Source organism: Neoarius graeffei, chromosome 16 (genome assembly GCF_027579695.1).
Source record: "Neoarius graeffei isolate fNeoGra1 chromosome 16, fNeoGra1.pri, whole genome shotgun sequence".
Taxonomy (NCBI): domain Eukaryota; kingdom Metazoa; phylum Chordata; class Actinopteri; order Siluriformes; family Ariidae; genus Neoarius; species Neoarius graeffei.
In genome coordinates, this window is record NC_083584.1 from 71,833,926 (window position 1) to 71,861,654 (window position 27,729).

At 42.6% G+C, this 27,729-nt stretch overlaps 1 protein-coding gene across 1 annotated transcript; it reads right to left on the reverse strand.

The window, feature by feature from the left end:
* Positions 1-651: 651 nt before the first annotated feature.
* Positions 652-27,729, reverse strand: stard10 (StAR related lipid transfer domain containing 10). The gene is made up of 6 exons (XM_060943418.1): positions 27,100-27,729; positions 2,317-2,464; positions 2,098-2,201; positions 1,870-1,987; positions 1,667-1,719; positions 652-1,532 (listed from the first exon to the last, which is right to left on the reverse strand). Exons 1-6 carry the CDS (start codon positions 27,253-27,255, stop codon positions 1,314-1,316), a joined length of 798 nt encoding a protein of 265 aa, XP_060799401.1. The 5' UTR covers positions 27,256-27,729; the 3' UTR covers positions 652-1,313.

The following is a 27,729-nucleotide window of genomic DNA, read 5'->3' on the forward strand; positions in this document are numbered from 1 at the left end:
ACATCAGTAACCAACAGAACCTCAGACCAATTTTTTTACATCTAAAGAAATGTTTACACAAACTGCAGATCTCTGTTTTATTAACACCTTAAAACCTGCTACTACATTTCAGCTTTTCTATCTGGTCTTAGTCAAAGATTTTTCCTGTGTGCGAGTGCGATAATAGGTTTATTCAGGAGCCAGTTCCAGCAAACACTAATGACGTCAGAGTAGACAAAGGTGTACGTGACCATGTGTGCGCGCGCGTGGGGGGGAGCAGCGAGATGAATGGCCGTGGACTCGGTTGTTGTGCTGCAGAAACACACACACCTGTGTGTGTGTGTGTGTGTGTGTGTGTACCTGCTGAATTTCCCCATGAAGCATTACCATGATGCCCTGTCCAACACACACACTGCTAGATCAGTCCTTCCTACTCTGCTCATGCAGAGGCCAGAGGGTTGCCATGACAACTAGCTACATTAAGGACACCAGAGTAGTGGTGTCACAGCGTCCACAAGCGTGTGTGTTACAGCACTGTTTGCTCCTTACATGAGACAATGCTCACAGTCGCACACCAGTCACTCTTTGTTGTATTTCTACAAGTTACAGCAATTTCTGCACTGAAAACAAAACACACACAAAATAAATGCACACGCAGCCAGTTGCCAAAACTCCCAGACAGAAATCAAATTTATTTATCGTCACCTTAGTGGCACACCAGCAGAAGACAGGATGTACAGTACGTATGTATATGGTTGGGTGGGCAGTGTGTGTGTGTGTGTGTGTGTGTGTGTGTCGCATCACTTCATGCTGTGAAGAATACATAGTAAAGAAACTTTTTCCAACAAAATCATGAGAAATGAAGTCAAGGACACTTCCTTCCGAAAAGGGGCAAGAAGTGGGCAGGGGTCACAACTATGAACGAGTGAGTAAGTATGAGAGAGGGGCAGGAAGAGAAAAAAAAAAAAAAATTGAAATGGTTAATTTTTCTGTCTCGTTATTCAGACCACAAGAATAAAGGAACTTTTTTTTAGTGAATGATTAAGAAGCAAAGGGAAGTTTTTCCATGTGGACACTGTTTTCTTGCACATGACTGCCTAAACACAATGAGATTGAAAAACAAAACACTCATTTGCATACAGATGTTTTATCCGCTTTAAAACTTGTCCTGCTGTGGATCTGACGGAGCTCACTAATGAAATAAACACTGTCCCTCTTCCTACTCTGCATTTATAATATTTATATAATCTATACATTGACCCCAGTTGGGTCCCTTAGTGTACTCTATGTGTCGTGTTTAGTGTCCTCGATGCAACGCGTGTGTGTGTGTGCGCTCAGTCATCATCACTTTGTTCAGCACACTCGTCCTTGCTCTCACACAGCGCGCTCTCGTCGATGTTTTCGAGCGAGTCGGCGCGTTGCACAGAGAGCTCCGAGAGAGCCATGCTGCTCAGACGACTCTGCTCCGGGTAAAGCCATGGCTTAAAGTCTGGATTGTGCTTCTGCTTCCACTCGCTGTACTTCACACACGCCCATGCAATACGCTTCATCGCCTGGGAGAGGGCAGAGTAAAAAGCAAGAGGATCTTTATTGACACTGACATGCTTTAAATGAGCACATGCATGCACGTGTGCGCGCACACACACACACACACACACACACACACACACACACACACACTACTCACTTTAGGAGCCAGAAGCTGGGAAGATTTATTCACCACCCACTTAGGGAGAGAACCTGAGGGAAGAAGGGAGAGTTGATCTTTTCTGAAGTGTGACCGACTTGCATCATATTTGGGGTCATTTTAATGGTAAAGTCAGTGATTTCTGCAGGTCTCTCATGACTCATAAATGTAATGCTGTATACTCCATGCGTGTGTTGTGTTACCTCTAGGGTCAACCTGTGCCAGGTAAGTTAAGGTACAGCTGGAAGGACCATTGCTCTGGATGAGGTAACCTGTCTGGATGGAAACGGCTCGCACCAGCTCCTTCTTTGGTGGGTAATTCTGATATAAAAACACACACGCAGTCAAGAGATGAAATACAAACTAGTATTTAAACATGGAGAATAAACAGACTTGACAAAGGTGAACTTTGACCTCCTACTGTCACTTACCTGGTGTTTGACAGAGTAGTTCATGATGATGTAATCGCTTCCTATAGGCAGCCAGGAGCGCAGAGTGATCACATCACGATTCTTTAGGGGTTTAGGACACTTCCCTGAAACAACCATAAATAATCAACTACAACAACTTAGGAGCCGATAAGGAATTACTCGGAAAGTCCCATATGTGAACTGAAATGCATGAAGGGAATTTTTTTTTTTAAATTTTACAGGAGTAGTAGCCGACATCAGCGTTCGCAGTCAGTTTGCCGATGTCAAAGGTCTCGATCACGTTCAAGTCCCATTTTCGTCGATAATCGATGTCGTGGAGGACGTCATACATGGTTTCTGCAGAAATGTCCTTACACACCATCCGACACTGGAGGGTGGGGGCAGAGACAGACAGACAGAATTACCTACAATGCACTAAAACCCACATTCTGGAAGTGGGAAAAGTTCAGGAAGGAAAAACAGGTGAGTGAACACTTAATAATGAAGAAAAGATGTTAATAATTCTAGAACTCCGCTCCAAAAACTAAAAATTCAACATTAGTGAGGAAACCGATGAAGAAAGATAAGAGCAAACTTATTTTCCTTCTCAATCCCTCTTTCTCCATCTTTATAGGACAACGTGTAACTCCGGAGATAATAAGTGAAGGTGAGGAACCTGAAATAATCTCGTCACACTTCCACACCTGCTGCTGTGAGAAAATTTCACTCGTTCAGCGTCAGCACACATCAGAGGCTTGTTTAGAGTGTACGGAGGTCAGGGGCTGAGCCCACTGCATGTGCCCCCCCCCACACACACAGATACACACACTCCTGTGTCTTCGCATCCTTTCTTTGCAACCTCATTGAGAAAAAAAAAAAAAGGCAGTCATGCAGTTCCTAAATATATTAGTACAGGAGTGTGTCTGCAAAGCTACAAAAACTACAGCGGGCTCAACATATCTGCAGGGGATATGTTCCAAGATCTAAGGATGGAAATAAATACACTCACTGGTCACTTTATAAGGGACACCCATCCACCTGCTGTTTTATGCAGTTCTCTAAATCAGCCGATCCCTTGACAGCACCATAATGCATAAAAGCACACAGATACAAACCAAGAGCTTCAGTTAATGTTCACTTCAAACATCAGAATGGGGAAAAATTGTGGTCTCTGGGACTTGCACCGTGGCATGGGTGTTGGTGCCAGATGGACTGGTTTGAGTGTTTCAGAAACTGCTGATCTCCTGGGGTTCACATACACAGTCTCTAGAGTTTACACAGAATGGTGTGAAGGAAGAAAAAAAAAAACTTGAGTGAGTGACCGTTCTGTGGGTGAAAACGCTTTGTTGATAAGAGAGGTCAGAGAAGTGGTCTTTATCATATGTACACTCAAGCACAGTGGAAAAAAAAAAAAAAGTCTTCCTCTGCATTTAACCCATCTGAACACATGCATGTGCACACACACAAGCAATGAGCGCATGCACACACACACACACCCCAGCGGGCAGCTATGCTACAGCACCCGGGAAGCAGTTGGGGGTTAGGTGCCTTGCTCAAGGGCACTTCAGTTATGATACAGAGGGAGGGGAAAGTGCTGCTCATTTCACTCAACTCCCTTCACGTTTTTTCTGCCAGTCCCAAGAACTGGGCCCAAAGGATCACCAGTTCAAAGCTGCTTCTCCAACCTTCAGGCCATGGCTGCCCCCTTATAAACAACTCTTTGCAACCGTGGTGAGCAGACAAGCATCTCGACATGCAACAGCAGATCACCACATTGGCTTCTACTCCTGCCAGCCAAGAACAGGAATCTTAGAATCAAGAACAAGTTCCTATTAAAGTGGATGGCGATAATAATAAACTCATATATATATATATATACACACACACACACAGGGGCAAAAAAGTATTTAGTCAGCCACCAATTGTGCAAGTTCTCCCACTTAAAAAGATGAGAGGCGCCTGTAATTTTCATCATGGGTACACTTCAACTATGAGAGACAGAATGGGGGGAAAGCATGGTGCCGTGACGGCACTTTTCCCCCACTAGTTCCATATCATGCGAATTCCCTTTACTGTCTATCTGCGCATCTCAGAATGACACAGGACAATGGGTGAACTAGATTTTTTTTTTTCCCCCAGCCACGGTACGCCGGAAATCCGGCGCGGCGCCAGAACGCTATCACCCCTGCACACACACACACACACACAATCATGGGGAAGACTGCTGACTTGACTGTTGCCCAGAAGATGATCACTGATGCCCTCCACAAGGAGGGTAAGCCACAAAAGGTCACTGCTGAAAAGGGTGGCTGGAAAAGGTGCACAAGCAACAGGGATGGCTGCAGTCTTGAGAGGATTGTCAAGAAAAGTTCATTCAAGAACTTGGGAGAGCTTCACAAGGAGTGGACTGAGGCTGGTGTCAGTGTATCAAGACCCATCACGAACAGACATCTTCAAGAAAGGGGATACAACTTTCGCATTCCTAATATCAAGCTACTCCTGAGCCAGAGACAATGTCAGAAGTGTCTTATCTGGGCTAAGGAAAGAAAGAAATGGACTGTTGCTCAGTGGTCCAAAGTCCTCTTTTCAGATGAAAGTACATTTTGCATTTAATTTGGAAATCACGGTTCTAGAGTCTGGAGGAAGAGTGGAGAGGCACAGAATCCAAGGTGTTTGAAGCCCAGTGTGAAGTTTCCAGTCTGTAATGATTTGGGGTGCCATGTCATCTGCTGGTGTTGGTCCACTGTATTTTATCAAGTCCAAAGTCAACACAGCCATCTTCCAGGAGATTTTAGAGCACTTCATGCTTCCATCTGCTGACGAGCTTTTTGGAGATGCTGATTTCCTTTTCCAGCAGGACTTAGCACCTACCCACAGTGCCAAAACTACTACCAAATGGTTTGCTGACCATGATATCACTGTGTTTGATTGGCCAGCCAACTTGCCTGACCTGAACCCCATAGAGAATCTATGGGGTATTGTCAAGAGGAAGATGAGAAACACCCGACCCAAAAATACAGATATGCTGAAGGCCACTATCAAAGCAACCTGGGCTTCAATAACACCTCAGCAGTGCCACAGACTGATCACCTCCATGCCACACCGCATTGATACAGTAATTCATGGTAAAGGAGCCCCAACCAAGTATTGAGTGTATAAATGAATATACTTTTCAGAAGTTGGAGATTTCTACATTGTAAATCCTTTTTTTGATTGATCTTAGGGAATATTCTAATAATTTGAGATACTGGATTTCTGATTTTCATGAGCTATAAGCCATAATCATCAAAATTAAAACAGAAAAGGCTTTAAATATTTCACTTTACATGAGAATATATGAAAGTTTACCTTTTTGAATTAAATTATGAGAGAAAAAAAAAGAACTTTTTCATGGTATTCTAATTTTTTGAGATGCACTAGTAGGTGATGCCACACAGTGGTAAACACACCCCTGACCCAACTTTCTTTTTTTTTTTTTTTAAATATGTGTTGCAGGCATGAAATTCAAAAGGAGTATATATTTAAAAAAAACAAAAAAACAAAAAACGTCTGTTGTCTGTTCTATTTTCAATGAAACCGGGTTTCTGAGATTTGCAAATGTTACATCGTTTTTGTTTTGTTTTTTTTAAATTCACATTTTACACAGTATCCCAACTTTATGGAATTGGGGTTGTACATACCAATGATAAAAGTTTCCTTTATAAGTTATCTTCAATATGACAGACTTGAAATAAAAATATATATACACTGTAATAAAACGTATGCGAATGTGGTGCATCTCTCTCTGGATTCTGACATTTCCACTGAATACATTTGTATCATGGTTGAGGTGTGGAGACTGATGCAAGCGCAGAAACCTTTTATTTACACGGGTTATTCATAGCAACAAAAACACGAGGCATGAACAGGAGAGGAGAAGTGAGGAACACAATGAGCATCAGCCTGGAAAATAAAAACAAATGCAAGACAAAAAGATACTAACAGAAATATAGGGTTTCTGGGATTTGCAAATCACATCCTGTTTTTATTTATGTTTTACACAGCATACCAACTTTTTTGGTAATGGGGTTGTACTTACACCCAGGGCTCGAAATTAACTTTTTTTCTTTGTGTCCCCCAGTGGTCCCGAATTCTGTGTTGTATTGTCCCGAATGGAAGCAATAGTGTCCCCATTTTTTCCTCTCTGAAATAACCAGTGGTTAATATTATCATATGAAATTACTATTATATTTGTAACTATGCGATTTTGAACCCTTTATATCATTTTTACAATAAGTCACAAGACACAAGCGACACATCCTATACATCATCTACTTCAAAATTACAGTTATTGCATTTTCAGTTTATTAAACTTTGGCGATCTCACTGTATGAATAGATACCCGTTTATTTAAAGGGGCCAACTAGCTCATTCAGAAAATGTTTCAACTCCCTACATCTGCAGTACACTTTAGCTGAAAATAAGACCCCTTTTATGTTCATTTCATCTACTTATACCTTGAATATCTGTTGGCACTTATAAGGCCAACTTATCATTTTCACCATTACCGTTATCCATTTTTATTAACTTTCCGTTATCCATTACCGTTATCCATTTTTATGAACTTTCCGTTATCCATTTTATGAACTTTCGCTGCCGAAACGTGGGTGCAAATGTTAGCAACATCAACATAGTGCCAGGTCCGAGCCTAGTTGTGCTGCTGACTGACTAAACTTTCTGAACTAGAAAGACACCAAGAAAACTCACTTATTCTGTTGAACGGTATCTTCCGTCAATATCATCCACATCATTCCTGTTGTATTTTATAACGTGTCTAACAGTGTTCATTAAGTTCATTCAGTTGCTAGCGTTGCCTGCAGACCAGGCGAGGACACTTTGGATCCTGAAGGTCGCGGAGACGTTATGTCTGGGCTTTCAGTTTCTTCCCCGCGGTCGGTCCGCTTCAACCACTTAAGCATTTTTGTTCTGGCAAGAGTCGGCGCAGCGTGTGCGGTAGCAATTCCATTCCAAGCCCATATAATGCGGACTCCGGCCGAAGGTTCTAGAACAGAATGCGCTGCTCTGTAGCCTACGGATGCAGGTGCATCGAAAGTGTAGCTACTATGTATTTTTCGCTGTTAACGTTTTAAAATTAAAATCGACAAATTAGGTGAATGTCTACGTATGTGTTACGGCTTTGTAAATAATATTAATGTAGAACTTTTTTTCTAGATCTATTTTTTTTTCCATTGTCCCGGGATTGTCCCAGATATGATAATTTTGTGTCCCGATGACATTTTTTAATGGTCCCCGGGACGTCGGGACACCGTTAGTTTCGAGCGCTGCTTACATGCCACCACAGAATTCAGATCTCAAACAAATACACATGGCTCAGTGACGGCAAGTGACTCTACGTTCACACCAAACACGGCGAGAGCGTCAAAACAACTGAAAATCATTTAATTTTCCATGTGATCCAGTGTCTCTCGGCCTGAGGAGCAGCATGACCACTGGCGGCATGGCTTGGGTAGTGGGGCGTCAGCTATGATGTAATTCAGCAGTAACCAATCGGAATTTAGAAGTGCTGTGCTTGAAAGAATACAACCTTGTAAATGTTGGTTCCATTCAAATCGTTCCCGAGTAGCCTACCATGGAGGAGAAACCGATCATTTGGGGACTCCAAAGCATGGGCCAAGGTACTGGAAACTGTACTGTAGGTGTTTCAAGAGAGTTGAAGTGCAGAATATATTTTGGGAAAATATGAGGGAATAACGTGCAAAAGAGCGTTCGCAATTTACTCACGTGGCTTGAATGATACTTTTGAATGGGATGTCATACAAGCTGTTTATGTTGGACATGTTCAAATGAAAGCAGTCACCTTTGTTGATTTAAAAAAAAGCCCTTCCAAATAAAAAATAAATAAAATGTCCACTTAGACTCCAATAGTATTAGGCCGAATCCCATTTCACCCCTTGGACCAACCCCTTGGCCCTTCCCCTCCATTTTGCGCGTTCACGTGAAGGGGTAGGGGTATCCCAATCCCAGTTAACACGGAGGGGTAGGGGAAGGGGTAGGGCTTCTGTACCCCTCCAAACGGAGATTTTCCTGGAGCTGACTCCGAACGAAGGGGTTTGAGTGATTTCCCACAATGCTATGTGGATTTCAGCGAGATTTCATGCGGATTTCATAAAGATGGCGGTTCCCGCGGCGAAAGATTGTCATAAATGTATTTTCTCCATTATTTACGTGTTTTAAGTTGTTATCCAGAGGAAACACGCCGCTTGATTCGCTTTCGAGCTGAGAATGAGCAGCGATTTCTGAAATCCAAGCTGCTGCTAAAAAGCTTTGGGAGTGAGTATTGTTTTCGGTTGCTTGACTGTGTATGTTTTGTTCTGTTATTCTCGCTTTTATTGTTTACATGAGTGTTCTGACACCTCATTCTGTCGGATGTGGTGCACGAAGCGCCAAAGATATCCCATTCAGTGGTGTTAGTTAACAAATCACACTCTGCTAGCAGAGATTTCTGGTTCTGGCTCTGACTGTAGCGGCTGGTCGCAGCCAATGACGCATTTGGTCGCGTTTTGCTAACGTAAACGCTGACGGAGGTACGCGATGACGTATGCGATCGTTGAAGGGCTATCCCAATACATAAGGGTTGAATTTCAAGCCCTATCCCTTGTAGCTCAGTTTCAAGGGGAAGGGCCAAGGGGAAGGGGGAGGGGTAGGGGTAGAAATTAGAATTGGGATTGGGCCTTAGTGTTACAGTTTTTAAATTTGTTAATTATATATTTTAAGACACCTACCAGGTGAGGTGCGTTTGCTTTGCTTTCCTTTTACATACAGTTTGCAAGACGAAGACTTCTGACCTTGTAGTCGTCCATTTCACCTACACAGAGTGTCCATGAATTTACCACCATTGTTAGCAGGGCAGCCAGAGTGAATGGACACACTCTCCATGTTTCATGCGAACGTAGGGGAACAAAAGCATGAGCTGTAACCAGAACACACACACACACACACACACACACACACACACACACACACACTGACCCATATTGGAGTATTAAAGTAGGCTGCAGAGATTCACAATCAAGTTTTAATGATTTATAGAATGCAGAAGCAGGTCAGTAATATTTCTGTTCACACCACCTGAGGCAAAAACAGAGAAAAAGGAATATAAAAAAGAAGGTATAAATGACACAAAATAAAGGTGTAAAAGCTGACCCAGAAGCAGTGCTGGTGCCATACATCCTCCCCTTCTCTCTCTCTCACACACACATTACACCTCCATCCTGACTAGTGGCGCGTGGTATTATCGGTATACCAATATATCGTGGTGCAGCTTGAAAAAGATACGTATCGCGGTACGATTTTGACATATCGGTTCAGTCGGGTTCACTCGGGAATCTTCGCAAGTTTCCGTAAATAGTTCGTCTAATCATGGAAATGTTGAAAATATTTGATCAACTGCTTTTTTTTTTTAAATTTCATTTCAATGTATAAATCTTGAATAATATAATAATTCACTAGCGTATTTATTGTTTTTGAGACGATAAATAAAATCGAAGGTTCCAGAATCCCTTGCTCGAATGCAAAAAAATAGTTGCTTCGGTCACGCTTTCAAAATGGCAGCCTCCGTCGGCGCCGATGACTACAAGTTCAACGTTGTGAAAAATCCTAAGGGAAAGGCTGCCGTTTGGCAGCACTTCGGCTTAATTATTTAGAAGAGGGAAAAGCAGGAGTGAAGAAAACGTTGCTGGGTGCAAAATCTGTAAAGCTATAGTTAAGTGTCGTGGGGGAACAACTACTCTAACAACACATTTGAGACGCCATCATCTGAGTGTTTCGGCTGTTTCGGCGTGCAGTGCTGTTAATAGCAAAACCCCCACGGAATTACAACAGACCGTGCAACATACAAGCACTCTACATATTCCACATTCTGTGCCAAAACAAACTATAAATAATGCATTTTCTAGTACCAAGAATTACCAGAGCACATCTGAAAAAGCGCAACGAATCACTTCTAAAATAGCAAGAGTCATCGTGAAAGACATGAGGCCGTACAGCATGGTGGAATCCAAGCAGTTCAGGGAAATGCTGGCTGAATGTGAGCCCCGGTATCAAGGGACATCTAGAAAAACTCTCTCTGAGGTCGTCATTCCCAAAATGTATTCCCAAGTTTATGAAGTTTAAAGCAGCTTACAACATGCTGAATTGGTAAGGAATTTGTTTTACTGCAAGCACAATCTGTTAATCACAGTAACACATGTATGCATAAATTACTTATTTTATCTGATTCGGATTCATTTTCTTGAATTAATTTGACCGTCAATAGGTAACTGGAATAAAACTTAAAACAAGTTGTTTTTAAACAGCACAACATTGCATTTCATTATGTGGTAGAATATATAAATCATAATAAAATCAGTAACTTAAGTATGCTGAAGCCCAGTGTGAAGTTGACTATCTAGGGTAGGACATTACTGATGTTGGACAAACTTGTATCTGGCTGGAAGTGACGGCCTTTTACTCGTGTTTTTCCATTCTTTACAAAAAGCTGCCAGATGTGTTGTGATTTTTTTTCTCTCTATGCTCAAACATTACAGTGTTTGTCTAACATTATTTTTTATTATTCAAATTTGTGTAGATTGACTACATGGTAATTTCTTTTACACACAGGCTATTTACTAAACTACTAGTACATGTAACTAGTTAAATAGTTAATAAAAATCACATGTTTAATAATCAAGGCTTCTTCTGATTACATTTGTTTCCTTACATAATTGTTTTGCGTAAAGAAAAGCCAGTCTTGTACTAAAATATCATGATACGCTGATCATGTATCGCAATATATCGCGATACAAAAATTCTCGTGATACCCATCCCTAATCCTGACTGCTTCCATACACACCGCTGTTTATTTGAACGAAAACACTTCACCTGGAGAAACCTCGGAATCTCACTGAAGTGTAATTGAACACAATTATTAATCAGTCACAAAGATTTAATGATTAATGAGAACTCATTCAGAGGTTAAATTCTAACGCTTTCAGAAAGAAAGCAGGAGAACTTGGCTTTAGCGTCAGTTTCTCAGTCCACGTTAATACGTTTCAGTTTTAAAACTAAAATGATCTCCATCCAGATGAGTGCTTTAGCTCCGTATCAGAAAATCTCAGTCCATACCAACACGCCCCATCAATTACACTGGGCATGCATATGCCAGCATAAATCGCTGACACCATCTGTCTTCTTCTGGAAAAGGGTCATGTGACCCAGTCAGGAAGTGAACGGGAGTGTCTGCATCATCGTTTCCAAACGTTGCAGTTTTTGTCCGTCTACACTAAAACGCTACCCTGGAGTTTTCAAACTAAAACGAGGCAAGCAGCGTTTCCAAAAGTCTCCGTTTTTGGAGCCCGAAAACTCTGGAGTAGTGTGGACACCAGGCGTAAACAAACACCATGCACTTTAAAACTAAAACGTATTAATGTGGACGTAGACTCAGTCTATGATAACATATTGACTAGCTATAAGAAAAGTCTTGGATGTGGACATCTGTAAATTATATCCTCCCCCCCAGACACACACACACACACACAGTCCCACACATTCCCCATCCTGCTTATTTTCTGTCCTCCATTTTCTACGTTCCACCCGTACTCCATCAGATCACCATCCCACACCGTCTCTGCTTCACTCATTCTCTGCCACTATGAGCCAACATCCTGCTCATTTTCCATCCTGCATGTTCTACGTTCTACCTGTACTACATTCCAAATGTTCCCAGTTCCATCTCTTCCCTGTACAACATTTTATCTGGACGAGATATTCTGTTCCACACACTCGCCGTCCCACACGCAGGATGTTTACAGTTTAAATGAAGAAAATGTTTAATTTCCATATACATTCAGGAAAGCAAGTGTGAAGATAACTGAGTGGGATTTCTGAGCTACTGCAGCAGATAAAACCACAAGTGGGAGGACAGGCAGAGAGAGGGCGCGAGAGAGTGTTTGTGACGGTGTGTGGGCAGGGGGAAGCCCGACATCATTAAGGAGCATCTCCTCAGATCACCCACCCACGCACGCCACTGTTTGTGTGGTGCTCACGGTAAAGTCATGCATTCCCACATATGGAAGCTTTCCTTTAAAGGATCAGTGTTCTGTAGCAGTTGATGTTGCGGATTTGTTTGAGTTCAGCACTGTGGATTTCAGTAATGATGAATACTTCACACACCTGGGTAACCATCTGAGATGGCAGTATTAACATCCTGGAACCATAACAGTATAGAGATCTTGCAGTCACGTGACCGGAAAGTACACAGCCGCCATCTTGTTGGTAAAAAACACCGCTGAATACTGCTGCACTCGTGTACAGAATGGATCAATTTCAACCGACGGACTACACGGCTCATTTTTCTAATGAACAGATAACTAGATATACATGTCTAAAATAAACTATCTACAGATTAGTGACCCTTATGGCTTACCGGACGGAGTTTTCACGACCGTGTCAGTGGATGTTGAACTGCCAGCGGAATACCCAGATGTGTATAATTACCTCATCAACTTTCCCTCGCTGTTCAGTGGTGAAGCACTGCGTGCTTATAAATCTCTGCACAGTTATCTTTACAGAAATTCAGGATTTGTCAGCGACTCAGATGTGACATCTTGTAAACAAGAAAATAATCCTCATTGGACGGGTAAGTCACTTAAGTATTGAGTATAGCACTGACCAGCTGATTATAGAATAGAATTTCCAGCTGTAATTCCAAATCGTCCGTCTTGTTTACATGGATCTGGCATTGGAGAGGTAAAGGCTTAGCAGTGGAGGTTTGAGTGGCTGTTTTCTGAGCTTAGTCAACAGGCCGGCTCTGCCTGCAGCCTGGCTTTTGCTTCCGCTCCCGACGCCGCCTCCTTCGCTTTGCTTCCGATAACAATCCACGGAGACCCCGCTGGTCTCACTATCTCATCCAGAATGTTGTGCATGCGATGGAAATCACTACAAACCGTCATTTTCTGCTGGAAACCAATGTCCAGTAAGTCCATACGGTTGTAGTGGATATTGAAGTCCAGTACAGATGAACAACACGCAAAAATACACACAAAAAACATAAACGTGCACAGGTAGGGAGAGCTTGTAGCCGCAGCCGTTGTAGTAGAATTGTATATAGTAGGGTTTTCCAGAAGAAAAGGTAGAAGCAGAAGTAGAACCAGAAGTAGAAGGCGGAAATATGGCATTTGACCGACAAGATGGCGTCTGTCACAATCTGGATCGGCTGTGACGTCACATGCAAGTGCTCCCCTCTGGTTTAGCACCATGCAGAAAGTAAGTGTGTGTAATAATTCTTCTCAAAAGACAATTCAAACATTATAATTAACTTATTTCTGTTTGCGCTTTAAAGGAAAATTCTCGGATTTTTTTTTAAACTTGGGCCCCATTTTTCTGTCTCTTTGGGTCCAAATATTTGGTAGGGACAAAAATCATTTTAAATCACTCTAGTATTGAGTTAGAACACTATAAAGTGGCAACTGTAAAACAGCGATACACTTACACTACGTTCACACTGCAGGCTGAAGTGACTCAAATCCGATCTTTTCGCCCATATGTGACCTGTATCCGATCTTTTATTGACAATATGAACGACACAGATCCGATTTTTTCAAATCCGACCCAGGCCGTTTGGATATGTGGTCCTAATTCCGATTCCTATCCGCTCTTTTCATATGCGACTTCAGTCTGAACCGCCAGGTCGCATTCATCCGACTTACACGTCATCAACAAGCCACAAACGTCACTATTCTGCGCTGAAGTAGGCGGCGGGTCTCTCAAAAAAAGTTACAACAACATGGCGCATAATCACGGGCGCAGATAGAGGGTGGGACGGGTGGGATTCGTCCCACCCAGATTTAAATTCACCTCGCTCGGTCCCCCCCACTTTGCATAAGGCAAACCTCACGGAAAAATCAAAAGACTAATTACCATTCGGTTTATTGAGGTGCACAGCAGTGTATACATAGTTGCAACAACTCACATAAAACAAAGACTGATATTCGGTTGGTTGAGCTGCGCAGACTGCACAGGTTGCGAGCTCGAGCTTGGTTGCTATAGTAACCCACAACATGTTTGACAGGCATATCGGGGTTGGGGTTGGTTTGCTGGCAGCTTTATCCCCCCCCCCCCCAGTTTTTTGTCCCCCCCAGTTCAAAAAACGTATCTGCGCCCCTGCGCATGACATCAATGCGAGGGACGCTTCGGGCTGTGAAGGTTCTGAATCTTCTCAATGGAAGGACGCAGAGGTTAGGGAGCTGATTTCCATTTGGGGGGATGCAGCTATTCAAGCTAGATTGGATGGGTCATACCGCAACCGGGCGGTTTTACTTCCGTAAACACTGGCCATGCTCACTGCGTGTGACGTCGTCGTATCCTGCAATGCGCATGCGGAACACTTTTAGGTCGCTTTTCGTTCATACTGAGGATCACATACAAGTCGCATATATATGTTAATGTGAACGACCTCACAAAAAAATCGGATTTCACAAAAAAAAATCGGAATTGAGCATTAAGCCTTGCAGTGTGAACGTAGCGTAATTCTGCAGGGCAGCTGTAAATCTCACGGGAGTTGAGTTGTTGCCAGAAGACAACAGCAGAAACGTGAGCGAAAGAGCAGCGTCATGTTCCAGAGTTGGACCATCGCACCGTAGTTTACTGTGATCCAAAAGTTTTTTTTGTTTTCTTTTCAATAAATGGTTCGTGTTTGCACATTTCCAAATTGTGGCAACAAAATGAGTCTCTGCCCTTCCGTAACATTTCACAGACTGCCTGTGGGGGACAGAGACACACTAACGTTGTGGCTAGCTGCGTTACAAATGGATGTAAACGCCTGCGTCTGTACACTGTACCCTGCAGACCACTGTGCTTGCAGTGACCATTTTGACAGGGATGATTACTGCCAGTCAGATACGTGAAGAAATCCTACACACCATCTTTTCTTCAAGAAAACTGCTGTTCCTTAAGACAGCAGCAAGAGAGACCTGCTGCAGACATAGTGGAGGGGATATTAGCTCAAGTTTTTTTGATGAACTTGCATCAGTACATGCGAAAGCAGGGCAGGATAACGTCAAAAAGTATTCACTCAATAAGCCAGCTGTATGTATAAATTACCTATTGAGCCATGACTGATCACATACATCCATTTCCACTTCAGGGTTTTTTTCTAGAAAAATTTAGTATGAGGGCACTCACCATGGCGAGGGAGCGAAGCGGGGGGGGATGGTGCCGGTTGTCCCCCCCGCCGTGCAAAGCCTTTGAAAAATGCTCCAATGGGACATTCTGAGGCTACGTTTACATTAGACCGTATCTGTCTCGTTTTCTTCGCGGATGCACTGTCCGTTTACATTAAACCACCTGGAAACGGGAATCCGCCAGCGTCCACGTATTCAATCTAGATTGTGACTGGTCCGGTGCTGTGTAAACATTGAGAATACGCGGATACGCTGTGCTGAGCTCTAGCTGGCGTCTCATTGGACAACATCACTGTGACATCCACCTTCTTGATTCGCTGGCGTTGGTCATGTGACGCGACTGCTGAAAAACGGCGCGGACTTCCGCCTTGTATGACCTTTCATTAAAGAGTATAAAAGTATGAAAATACTGCAAATACTGATGCAAATACTGCCCATTGTGTAGTTATGATGGTCTTTAGGCTTGCCATCCTTCCACTTGCAAGTAGTAAGTGATCTGCGCTGGGATCACACACACAGCGGCTCAGTCCCGAATCGTGGCTTGTTCACTTCACTCGCGCGCTCTGTGAGCTGCGCAGGGCCGGAGTGCGCACCCTCCAGAGGGCACTCGCTGTTCAGGGCGGAGTGATTTGGAGCGCAGGATGCCTGCGGAGCCGAGTGTATCCGCGTATTGGCGTTGCTGTGTGCACCACTAACGGTTTTAGTGTAAACGCAAATCGTTTTAAGAACGTTAATCTGATGATCCGCTGATTCGACGTAATGTAAACGTAGCCTGAGGCTATCTGAGAGGGAAATTGTAACAAATTGTCTGTCAACATTGAAAAAGAAAGAAGTAAGGCCAAAAAAAAAGGTGTTTCCGCTAACATGAAATACTAAAATAAGGTCGGTAGGTAGGAAAGTTTTTTTTTCTTTTTTTTTTAAATCTTGTTTGAAAAAATTAACACAAGTAAACATCTTACAAAATAGTATTTTGGCAAGAATCCTTTATACCACACATCATAATAAAATAAGTGTTTTAAATCTTTAAACGAATTTAAAAAAAAATCGCGAGAGTTCGAGTTATGATCTACGGAAGCGATATTTCATGATATTTTCATGTAATAACGTGAAAACACCTCATCAAGAAATAACGTGAAAATAACATCCTAGGCTCGGCTACTTCCATTAAAAGCAGACGGCCTAGCCTAGCCTACTGTAGAACTTGGGTCGAGCAAAAGCATGGCTGAATCCTGAATGACTCCTATTTGTATAAATAGGGGACGACATAGGCGGCAAAATGTAGTGTTTTTCCCTGCCATGGAAGTGCACTTGTATACTGAAGAGGAAGCAATTTGCATTACAGCCTTGAACGAGGATTCAAAATGGCGGCTCGGCTCAGTTTATGCAGGAGGGCTGATAGAAGTGGCGAAACATTTTACTCTTTATCGTTTCTTTCACAACTTGACTGCGTTGAAAAATTATGACAAACTAACGCCGCTTACACTAAAATATCGAGGGAAATTTGTAATAAAAACTTTACGGTCGGCAATTTCGACGCGGAAATTCTCGATCGGTCGGGTTACCGGAAACACACTTTTTTTTTTTTGGCCTAATCTTCTTCTGCCCCGGACAGTCTTTGGCTTTCTTCTGCTTCGTGCCGCGGGATGACATCTTTAAATGCCCAAGTGTCAACAAAAACAACTCGCGAACTACTTCTGTCAAAAGCTCCCGCGCCGGTGGGTGAAAGGTCATTCAGGTTGTATAAATAGGCCACATAAGCCACATAATTAGTTGATTAAGATCCACTTGTGTGCAATCAGTGTCACATGATGTCTGTCAACCATTCAGAAATCTCGCGCTACAAGTCAGCTGACCTTGTATGTAACCCATGTCAAATCTCGCGAGAGCAGCCGCGACAAGTAAACAACTAAACAACATGGCGCCTCAGTCTGGAAAACGCCAATTCGGATTGTTTTTGCACCGTCTGGCGGTGTATCTACTATGATTGGAATATTTTTGGAGCAATTCTAACGTATTTGATGATCAGACACATTGTCACGTAGTGTTGCTGGGATGTTTTCACGGAGTCGGTAAGGGGGCGCACGCCGAGAGTAAGATGGCGCAGCGCCCCTGTTCCCCCGTTTAGACGAAAGCCTGCACTTCTCAGCTGTTGCATTCTAGAATTATAAATGACACCGTCTTGCAAAAAAAAAAAAAAAAAAAAATTCATCCCCCTTGGTGTTTGTCCCGTTTTGTCGGATTACAAGCTGGAATTAAAATGGATTTTCAGAGGGTTAGCACCACTTGATTTACACAACACGCCTACAATTTTAAAAAGGTGCAAATTGTTTTATTGTGACATAAAACAATAATCAAGATGAAAAACAGAAATCTGGAGTGTGCATAAGTATTCACCCCCTTTCATATGAAACCCCTGAATAAGAGCAATTCGCTTCGTAAGCCACATAATTAGTTGATTAAGATCCACTTGTGTGCAATCAGTGTCACATGATGTCTGTCAACCTGTTCTGGAAGGACCCTGACTCTGCAGCACTACTAATCAAGCAACATGAGAACCAAGGAGCCTCCAAACAGGTCAGAGACAAAGTTGTGGAGAAGTATAGATCAGGGTTGGGTTATAAAAAAATATCCCAAACTTTGAATATCCCAGGGAGCACCATTAAATCCATTATAGCAAAAAGGAAAGAAAGAATATGGCACCACTATAAACCTGACAAGAGAAGGCCACCCACCAAAACTCACAGACCGGGCGAGGAGGGCATTAATCAGAGATGCAACAAAGACACCAAAGAGAACACTGAAGGAGCTGCAAAGATCCACAGCGGAGATGGGAGTATCTGTCCATAGGACCACAGAGCAGGGCTTTACGGAAGAGTGGCCAGGGGAGAAAAAAAAAAAAAAATAGCTTAAGAAAACACATTTGAAGTTCGCCCAAAAGCATGTGGCAGACTCTCCAAACACATGGAAGAGTCGTCTCTGGTCAAATGAGACAAAAATTGATCTTTTTGGCCATCATGAGAAACGTCATGTGTGGCGAAAACCCAACACCCTGAGAACAATGAAGCATGGTGGTGGCAGCATGATGCCGTGGGGACATTTTTCATCTGCAGGGAAAGGAAAGCTGGTCAGGACTGAAGGAAAGCTGGATGGCACTAAATGCAGGGCAATTCTGGAGGAAAAACCTCTGGCTGACTCAAACAGGTTGAGACTGGGGCCAAGGTTCACGTTCCAGCAGGACAATGACACTATTGGCCCTTTTCCACTACCCTTTTTCAGCTCACTTCAGCCCGACACGGCTCGCGTTTCGACTACCAAAAAACAGCACGACTCAGCTCGCTTCAGCCCTGCTTAGCCCCTAAAACTTGCACCGTTTTGGAGTGGGGCTGAAGCGAGCCAAACCGTGCCGAGTGAGGCTAGGGGCATGAGCAGACACTCCCCTGTGCACTGATTGGTGAGGAGGAGTGTCCTCACACGCCCACACACGCCCCGCGAGCACGCTGGGATCTGTAAACACCATAAACCCGGAAGAAGAATAATTACGAATTATGAGAATTATGAAGCCTTATGCGCCTCGCCTCATCTATACGCTCTTGCCAGTATCTGTCCGCGTTGTCGGTGACAACAAGCCACAGCACCAAGACCAGCAACACTAACGACTCCATTTCCTCCATGTTTATTGTTTACTATTCGGGTCGTGAGACTACCACTTAAAAGCTCACTGATGTCACTGTTTGCGCTGCTTAACGACATCACGTGACGTCCACCCACTTTCGCTAACTCCACCCAATGTGTCCACCCACTTCCAGCCAGCACGGTTCAGCGCGGTTGTAGTCGAAATGCAACTCCAACAGCCCCGCTCAGCTCGACTCAGCACGGCACGGCTCAGCCCGACTCAGCCGCGTTTGTAGTGGAAAAGCGGCATAAAAGTACTGCTAAAGCTACGCTGGAGTGGTTTAAATAGAAACATTTAAATGTCTTGGAATGGCCTAATCAAAGCCCAGACCTCAATCCAATTGAGAATCTGTGGCATAACTTGAAGATTGCTGTACACCAACGCAACCCATCTAACTTGAAGGAGTTGGAGCAGTTTTGCCTTGAGGAATGGGCAAAAATCCCAGTGGCTAGATGTGCTAAGCTAATAGAGACATACCCCAAGAGACTTGCAGCTGTAATCGCAGCAAAAGATGGCTCTACAAACCTATGCACACTCCAGATTTCTGTTTTTTCATCTTATTGTTTGTGCCACAATAAAACAATTTTCACCTTTAAAGTGGTCGGCATGTTGTGTAAATCAAACGGTGCTAACCCTCCAAAATCCATTTTCATTCCAGCTTGTAATGTGACAAAACAGGATGAATACTTTTGCAAGAGACCATAACTGATAAATAAGCTTACGTTATCTGGGTAATATTGCTGCACAAGTTTTTCTGTTACACTATGACACAAATAAGGTTTACGTACTATATGACCTGACATGAGAATTTTTACACCACTACTTGCAATCTGCTACATTTAGAGATAAAAACTAGTCGGGATTGAAAGAAGAGTGCAGAGTGAGCCTCCCTCTCTCTACACACCAGCTCAAATAAATAGGGACGGCCTTCAAATTCACATACCTCATCCACATAGTCATAATCAGCTGAATATTCTCATACCATTTTGGAAATGGACTTAAGTTCTGCATGACTTCTGTTGTAAAGATCAGAACAGCGCCCCTGTGTGATTAATCGACTACAGGCACTGAATGGGACGCTGCATCAGAGGCCAGAAAAAGAGGAAGGTAAAACAATATTTCTAGAGCCAGTCATTTGCAACAGTTTCTTTAGTTATTGAGGTAAACAGACACCGGTGACTGGATCCTTTCCATGCTGTCAGACACTTATAACCACGTTATGAGCTTCTCCGTGAAGAAAAGACGTGGTTAAGTTTGACAGGGACGTTTGCCTTGTAGGATTACATTTCATCAGTTTAAGCGTTCTAACTTTGTACTGGAGCAATTTCATTCGTTGTCGTCACTGGTAAATATTTGGACCCAAAGAGATAGAAAAATGGGCCCCGGATTTTAAAAATAAATAAAAATAATACGTCCCAGGATTTTCCTTTAATGCACTTATTTCTATAGCAACAGCTCCTTCACAGGTCCTCATACAGCAGATGCTCCACATAAACAGATTTCGAATGCTGATGCCACAGCCATCCGTGGCCTGTGCTCTCACAGAGGGAGGGGTGGCACACGCTCTCTCTCCTGTCAATTATAGCAATACTAGACAAATCACGAGTGGATTAATGAGAGTTCATGCATGCAGAGGTAGGTGGATAGCGCTTTTCTCCTAGTGTTATGGACCCTTTTCACGTGACGTCACGACAAACGCGGCCGCCATTTTGGACGTGTACTACCAGTAGTTTACCACAGCCAGCATTGAGGAACGGCAGCAAAGAAAGTGTTTATTTTCAGCAAGACTTCCATCATGCCACTATGTTGTTGTGCACCTGGATGTAGTAACCATCGACAAACAAGGCAAGGGTTATCATTTTATCGGATCCCGGTAGATGCTGACCGACGGAGAAGATGGATAGCGGCACACCAGCGCTTGTGTAGTGACCACTTTGTTGGAGGTAAGACGAATAAAATTAGCCAGAAAAGGCATTACATTGCTGTTAACATTCCATTCTAGTTTACTGTAATTATGATCTGGCAGCTATTTACACCGGATCCAGTGTAAATAGCCGCCGGAGCCAACGTCCCAGGTTCCGGAGCGCGCTCGCTCGCGGCCCGGCCGGACGTTGGCTCCGGCAGCTATTTACACTGGATCCGGTGTAAATAGCTGCCAGATCATAATTACAGTAAACTAGTAAATACAGTTTTCTGCATCTCGCTCCTTTTTCTTTTATGTTTGTCGCCTTCCTCGCATTCAAACCGATTTGAGCCGAAGTCCACTACATGTCCAAAATGGCGGTCGCGTTTACGAAGGTCACGTGACTGAAAAGGGTCCATACTAGGGGTGGGTATTGGCAAAGAAGTCACGATTCAATTCGAATCACGATTCACATGCTACAATGCATGTGATACATCACGATTCTTGAATTATTGCGATATATTCAACATACTTCAGTGAAAATGTAAAAAAAAAAAAAAAAGAGCATAATTACCAGTGGCTGTGTACGATCTGGATAGTGTCTCCAATTGATGCATAACTCAGAGCAACTCGGTTCATAACTGAATTTATTGAAACGACTTTGGAGGTAGTTGCCATTAAAACAAATATTACTGTTTCCATACTTAACAAGTGGACCCACTAATGACAAAAAGTGCATAGGACTTATAAAACTAAAAATAATAAAAGAAAACTAATAGCAGCAGTTTTCAATTTCTTTGCAGCACCTGCAGTATGGGAGGACAAGGCAATAATAAATATCAAAATATATATACTATAGGGGGCGTCGTGGCTCAGGTGGTTAAGGCGCCATACCATGAATGCGGGCGACCCGGGTTCGATTCCGGCCCGAGGTCATTTCCCGATCCCTTCCCGTCTCTCTCCCGCTCATTTCCTGTCTCTACACTGTCCTATCCAATAAAGGTGCAAAAAGCCCAAAAAAAATATCTTAAAAAAAAAAAAATATATATATATACTATATTACTCAGTGCATTAAATTATCATCATTATATTATTTGTTACATTACTTTACATTATATTTAAATGCCTTATGCATTTATAGTTTGTGGAGCATCCTCAAAATTAGGAAACAACACACTCACTTAGCATATTTCTTTTAGCATGTTGTAGTACCCCAGCAGTTATGTCAGACTCAGTGTGCAGAAATCCTTCTCAGATTTACGCATTTCTGCAGACAGGAGTGCAGCGTGGATGGCAGGCTGTTGCTCTAAAAAGTGCTCAAGCATGTCGTGCGCGCTGTTCCAGCGAGATTTGTAAACAGAGTCGCAGTCGCATATGATGTCTATGCAGAATGTCTAGGTTGCAGTAGCCCGCCGCCGGAAATGCCACTGGCATGAAGGCAGCGGGCGTCAAAAACTCCACGGCGACATCTACAGGACTGGAAGTTGTATTCTACTTGTTTTTGGCTGATGTTCGCCAACCGTTCATACAATTTTATTTATTCATTTTTTTAAATTAATAATCGATATTTGGCGTCAAGAATCGATGCAGTATATTGTGAAAGTTAGTATCGCGATGCATTGTCATGACGATTATTTTGCACACCCCTATGTTATACCACCCCTGACGGCGCATGAGCAGCAGTTTGAAAAGATCTGGAAGCACGTGACGGTGGGTGGGAACTGACCATGAGTAAATTGGTGAGAAAATCCAAGGGGGGGGGGGGGGGGGGGGGGAGATTAAAAACCTGTAATTCATTATTATGGTCAAGTTTTCTGGAACAGTTATGGAAGGAGTCTCCAGTGTTACTGTAACAGTTGGCGGTGACGCTGTAAACAAGCCTTCCAACATCTCCAGGATGGAGAAGTTTACACTTTGCAGTTTCTTGATAACATGGCAAGCCGTTGGTGAGGGAATGACCGTTTATAGCTGCTATGATGTAAGTGACAACAGGAATAAGCTTGTTTCACCGACATTCCACAACATTAAATGTAACTATACATGGATATGTATGACGCCACTATTTAATAAATCATAATTATTGCAGGAAAATCACCTTCAAGTGGTAAACATAACTCCGCTTCTTCACACAACCCCATCGTTGATTTAACTGCAACATCATGTCCCGTCATTTCATTTTTTTTTTACATATCACACAGCAGTTTGAATACTCTTACAGTTTTCCTCACACTGAAAACACTCCATTAAAAATCAAAGAAGTTTTGCATTACACTGAACTAATAAATTGTTCTGACATGATACCAGAATTTACAGCAGCAGAATAAAAACTAAGAGAGTAAATAGGATCTGGTATTTAACCTGAAACCCAGTGTGTGATGGTGCCACTGTATTCATTCTCTCGTCACTAATCCTTTAACATGGTGAGTTTTCAGAGCTCACCTGTGAAACACAGCGCTTTAAATGTGAAACTGAACCTAAACGCGTTGTGTGTTTTTCCAAAGGTCCTTGAGAAACGTGCAAACTCATCTGTGATAACAACAGGGTTTTGTGCTCGGCCGGGCTCAGATATCAGCTCATTTCCTGTGAGAAGCTTCTCAATGCGACAACGGGATAAACCTGACGTGTCACTCAAACCTACACTATTGTTAAGGTTATTAATATTAAAGCTTTTATTTTTCATGGCATTTACTATTTCTGTCATGAACGCAGTGCAGTTTTATATACAGTAATGGATGACATGATCCTGCAATATGTTTGTAAAAGGAAAAAAAAAATCCATTTTTATGTTAAGTTCAAATTTATAGTATTTAATGGTCTCATTTATAATAAAATGAATTATAAATTCATCATGTTATCCATTATGACCAGAAATTATCCACTGTGCATAAGGCATATTTCCTACAATTCCTATAAAATAGAAGTTTCCTTATCAACCTAGGACTTTGTTTTCCATCCAGTCATTCTTTGATTCACTTCTAATAATCAAGGTCGCTTTACAACGTCGAACACGTTCATTAAAAATTGTCAAGTTAGCCCTCGTCTCTCAGAAAACATGAGCAGCCTGTAAACAACCGGATTTGAAAGACATTAAACTTTTCCACGTTGTGTGCGTTGTAACCTGAACCTTCTCCCTATCGTCATTTCTACACTTTTCCTTATTTGCACAGGAGACGTGAAGGTACTCAGCAAAAATCACCATAATCAGGACAAAACGCTGCCGATTGCAACAGTTCAGTTGTGAAGAATGGAGCAATGAAACAAACATGACAGAACTAAATTACTCCAAATATTAAAAAGATTAATTCTGCAAGAAGTTCATTTACTTTTTTCTGTCAATTTCCCTTCACTCTGATCGAGAGCGCGTTTGAGGGGTCAGACCTTCAATGGGATAGAGTAGGGTTTTTGCCCCTCCGCAACACCGAGAAAGTGTACTGGCCCTTTAAAACCCTGAAAAAGTACAGAATTGGACCTTTAGTACCTTTACTGTGTCATAGAGGATACATTTATCCAACATTGCTCATGTCTGTATCTTTGTTTCTGACACTGTGGTCAATTAATAAAAACATCTTGATGGAAAAAAAAAAATAAAAATATCATTCTATTCACTTCACAGGTACACTTCACATGGAGTAAGAGGATTAAAACCTCATGACAAACTAGCTGCATAGCTAATCGGTCTGGAAACATGGCTAATCAGAGGCTACATTTCAGATTAGCACTAGGCTAGCTTCATGCTGTTAACGTGAGGCTTTAGGTCATTGTACTGCTACTGAAAACTCGACATCCACCCATTAAAATCTGTTTACACTGCAATAAAATCCTATGAAGGCTAACAGACGTGTCTTTAAGCAGCACAAGGTTTGATCCTCGCCTTCTGCAAACATTTCTGACATCACTCATGAAATACAACTCAGCAAAAGACCCGGACGTGGGCTGCTGGTTAAACATGGACACTGAGGTAAAGTCAACAGTGCGCAGTAATTCCCAAGCATTAACTCCTACCACACAGAGCACCATGTTAAACCCAACACAGAGAAATCATAAAGAAAACATATGGCAACTTTATACTCACTCATCAGGAACATGAATTTCATGGAAATTTTTGGCTTTCAGTGATTCCTTTGAGCTGTTCTTTTTCTGGGGCAGAATGATTGTAGAACACATCTTTAACAGGAAAAGAAAATTTGGTGCACGAGTTTTAATTTATTTTGGACTGTCTGAAAATCAACACCGGGCCGAATAAACCCACTCAGATTATTAATCAATCGGCTCTGACCATTTCAAAACCATCTTAACTTGCAAAAGCCAAGGCCTCTTAACTTCCTGTTCGTGAACATGACAGCTGGTAGCTTCTCTGTGCCAACATAAGGGTTTGTTTGACGGCACTCATTGGACTGAACAACACATAGTACAAAATTGAAAGCTAAAAAAGTCCAAGGAGCTCAGTGCAGATCTGAGAAAGAGGCTCAGAGATTTACTCAACTCAGGATGTCTCTTATAGCGGTTTCTAAACAACTCCAGATTGCTACATCAGTTCAAAACAAGTTATTGGGAGGTGAAGCCACTTTCTTTGCCAAGGCCTGGAAGATGACCCAAACAGTCAGTCAAAAGCTGAAAGGGAAATTGGAGACCAAATGGTCTCCCAGTGACCAGATTTGGTCTCCTAGTCAATGCCAAACCAGCTTCACTGGGAGACCAAATTTTAAACCAAGTTATGTTAGATTGATGCCGAAAGGTAAAACTGAAATGGGATTATGGGAGATGCTTGAATTGCTGGTCCAAATTCATAAGGTCTTTGGATTGGAATGTTTAAGAAATATTGAAGTTGGGTTGTCAAGATTGTTCCAATTTCCAAATTATAGACTAAATATACAGTTATTTGATACTATGTTTCACATTGAGCAATAAAATTGAAGATTTTCTTATTTTTCACTGTTTCTTAAAATACATAATATTATGAAAGTTGATAAAACAATAACAAACTCAGTGTAATTTTAGTATTTTACCATACTTATGATTAAGTTAAGCCCTGTGATGACCTGGCGACTTGTCCAGGGTGTACCCTGCCTTTCACCCGTAGTCAGCTGGGATAGGCTCCAGCTTGCCTGCGACCCTGTAGAACAGGATAAAGCGGCTAGAGATAATGAGATGAGATGATTAAGTTATGGTAACTTGGCACTGCATTAACTATGTTGATATTATGCTGGCTGAAACGAGGATTCGTAATATCAACATAGTTAATGCAGTGCCAAGTTACCATAACTTGTATGGAAAAATACTAAAATTACACTGAGTTTAAGTTATTGTTTTATCAACTTTCATAATATGTATTTTAAGAAACAGTGAAAAATAAGAAATAAGAAAATCTTCAATTTTATTGCTCAATGTGAAAAACAGTATCAAATAACTGTATATTTAGTCTATAATTTGGAAATTGGAACAGTCTTGACAACCCAACTTCAATATTTCTTAAACATTCCAATCCAAAGACCTTATGAATTTGGACCAGCAATTCAAGCATCTCCCATAATCCCATTTCAGTTTTACCTTTCAGCATCAATCTAACATAACTTGGTTTAAAATTTGGTCTCCCAGTGAAGCTGGTTTGGCATTGACTAGGAGACCAAATCTGGCCACTGGGAGACCATTTGGTCTCCAATTTCCCTTTCAGCTTTTGACTGACTGTTTGGGTCATCTTCCAGGCCTTGGCAAAGAAAGTGGCTTCACCTCCCAATAACTTTTGAACTGATGTAGCAATCTGGAGTTGCTTAGAAACCGCTGTAAGAGACACTTCCCAAGTTGAGTAAATCTCTGAGCCTCTTTCTCAGATCTGCACTGAGCTCCTTGGACTTTTTTAGCTTTCAGTTTTGTACTTCAGTCCAATGAGTGCTGTCAAACAAACCCTTATGTTGGCACAGAGAAGCTACCAGCTGTCATGTTCACGAACAGGAAGTTAAGAGGCCTTGGCTTTTGCAAGTTAAGACGGTTTTGAAATGGTCAGAGCCGATTGATTAATAATCTGAGTGGGTTTATTTGGCCCGGTGTTGATTTTCAGACCATTTGGTCTCCCAGTAACGGTGTTAAAAAATGCTCTGGCTGTATGACCCTGTGTTGACATTTTGTACACCAGAAAAACAACTAAAAGCCAAAAATTGATGTCCATGGTGAGTGCACGGATGTAAACTTGTACCTGGCAGTGCAGCTCAGCTGATTTATTCAGGGGAACTGACCTTGATTTTGTGCAGGGACTTCTCCTCCTCCAGGATCTGGATCAGAACCGTGATACCGGACTTCTTGTAAGTCAGACTCCATCCTTCATCCGACACACACTGCTGTCTGAAGTTACTGAAGGCTCGGTCATCCGGGATCAGAACTTCACCGGACATCTTCCTGGAGCACACCGAGCGCGCGCACTGCAACACGAACGGAAGCCGGCACTGAAACCGGATCCTGCTTTAACCTGATTCGGGCAAATATCCGCTTGGACGGACGGAAGAAGAAGAAAAAAAAAAAAAGCTTGCTCTGTTTTTTTTTTTTCTTCCAGTCGGTAAATCTGCAGCGTTCCCGGGGAAGCCGGAGTCGTGACGGTGCGCAAGTTCAGTTGTGCTGGCGGATAAACCGTCGCATTTATAAACAACCTGTGTCCGGTGCGCGCGCGCGCGCGTCTCGTGACGCTCAATTAATGTCGGTCAGCAACACCGAGTGAGCCTCGCGAGCGCTCCGGGTTTAACCGCTGAGGACTGATTAACCGACAGCGCGCGACAGAGACAATGAACACCGGAAGCGAAGCGGAATAAACGCCGGTGCTCTGCTGGGTGCGCGAGCGCGGAGTGACACAATCATCCACTAGCGCTGGGTAG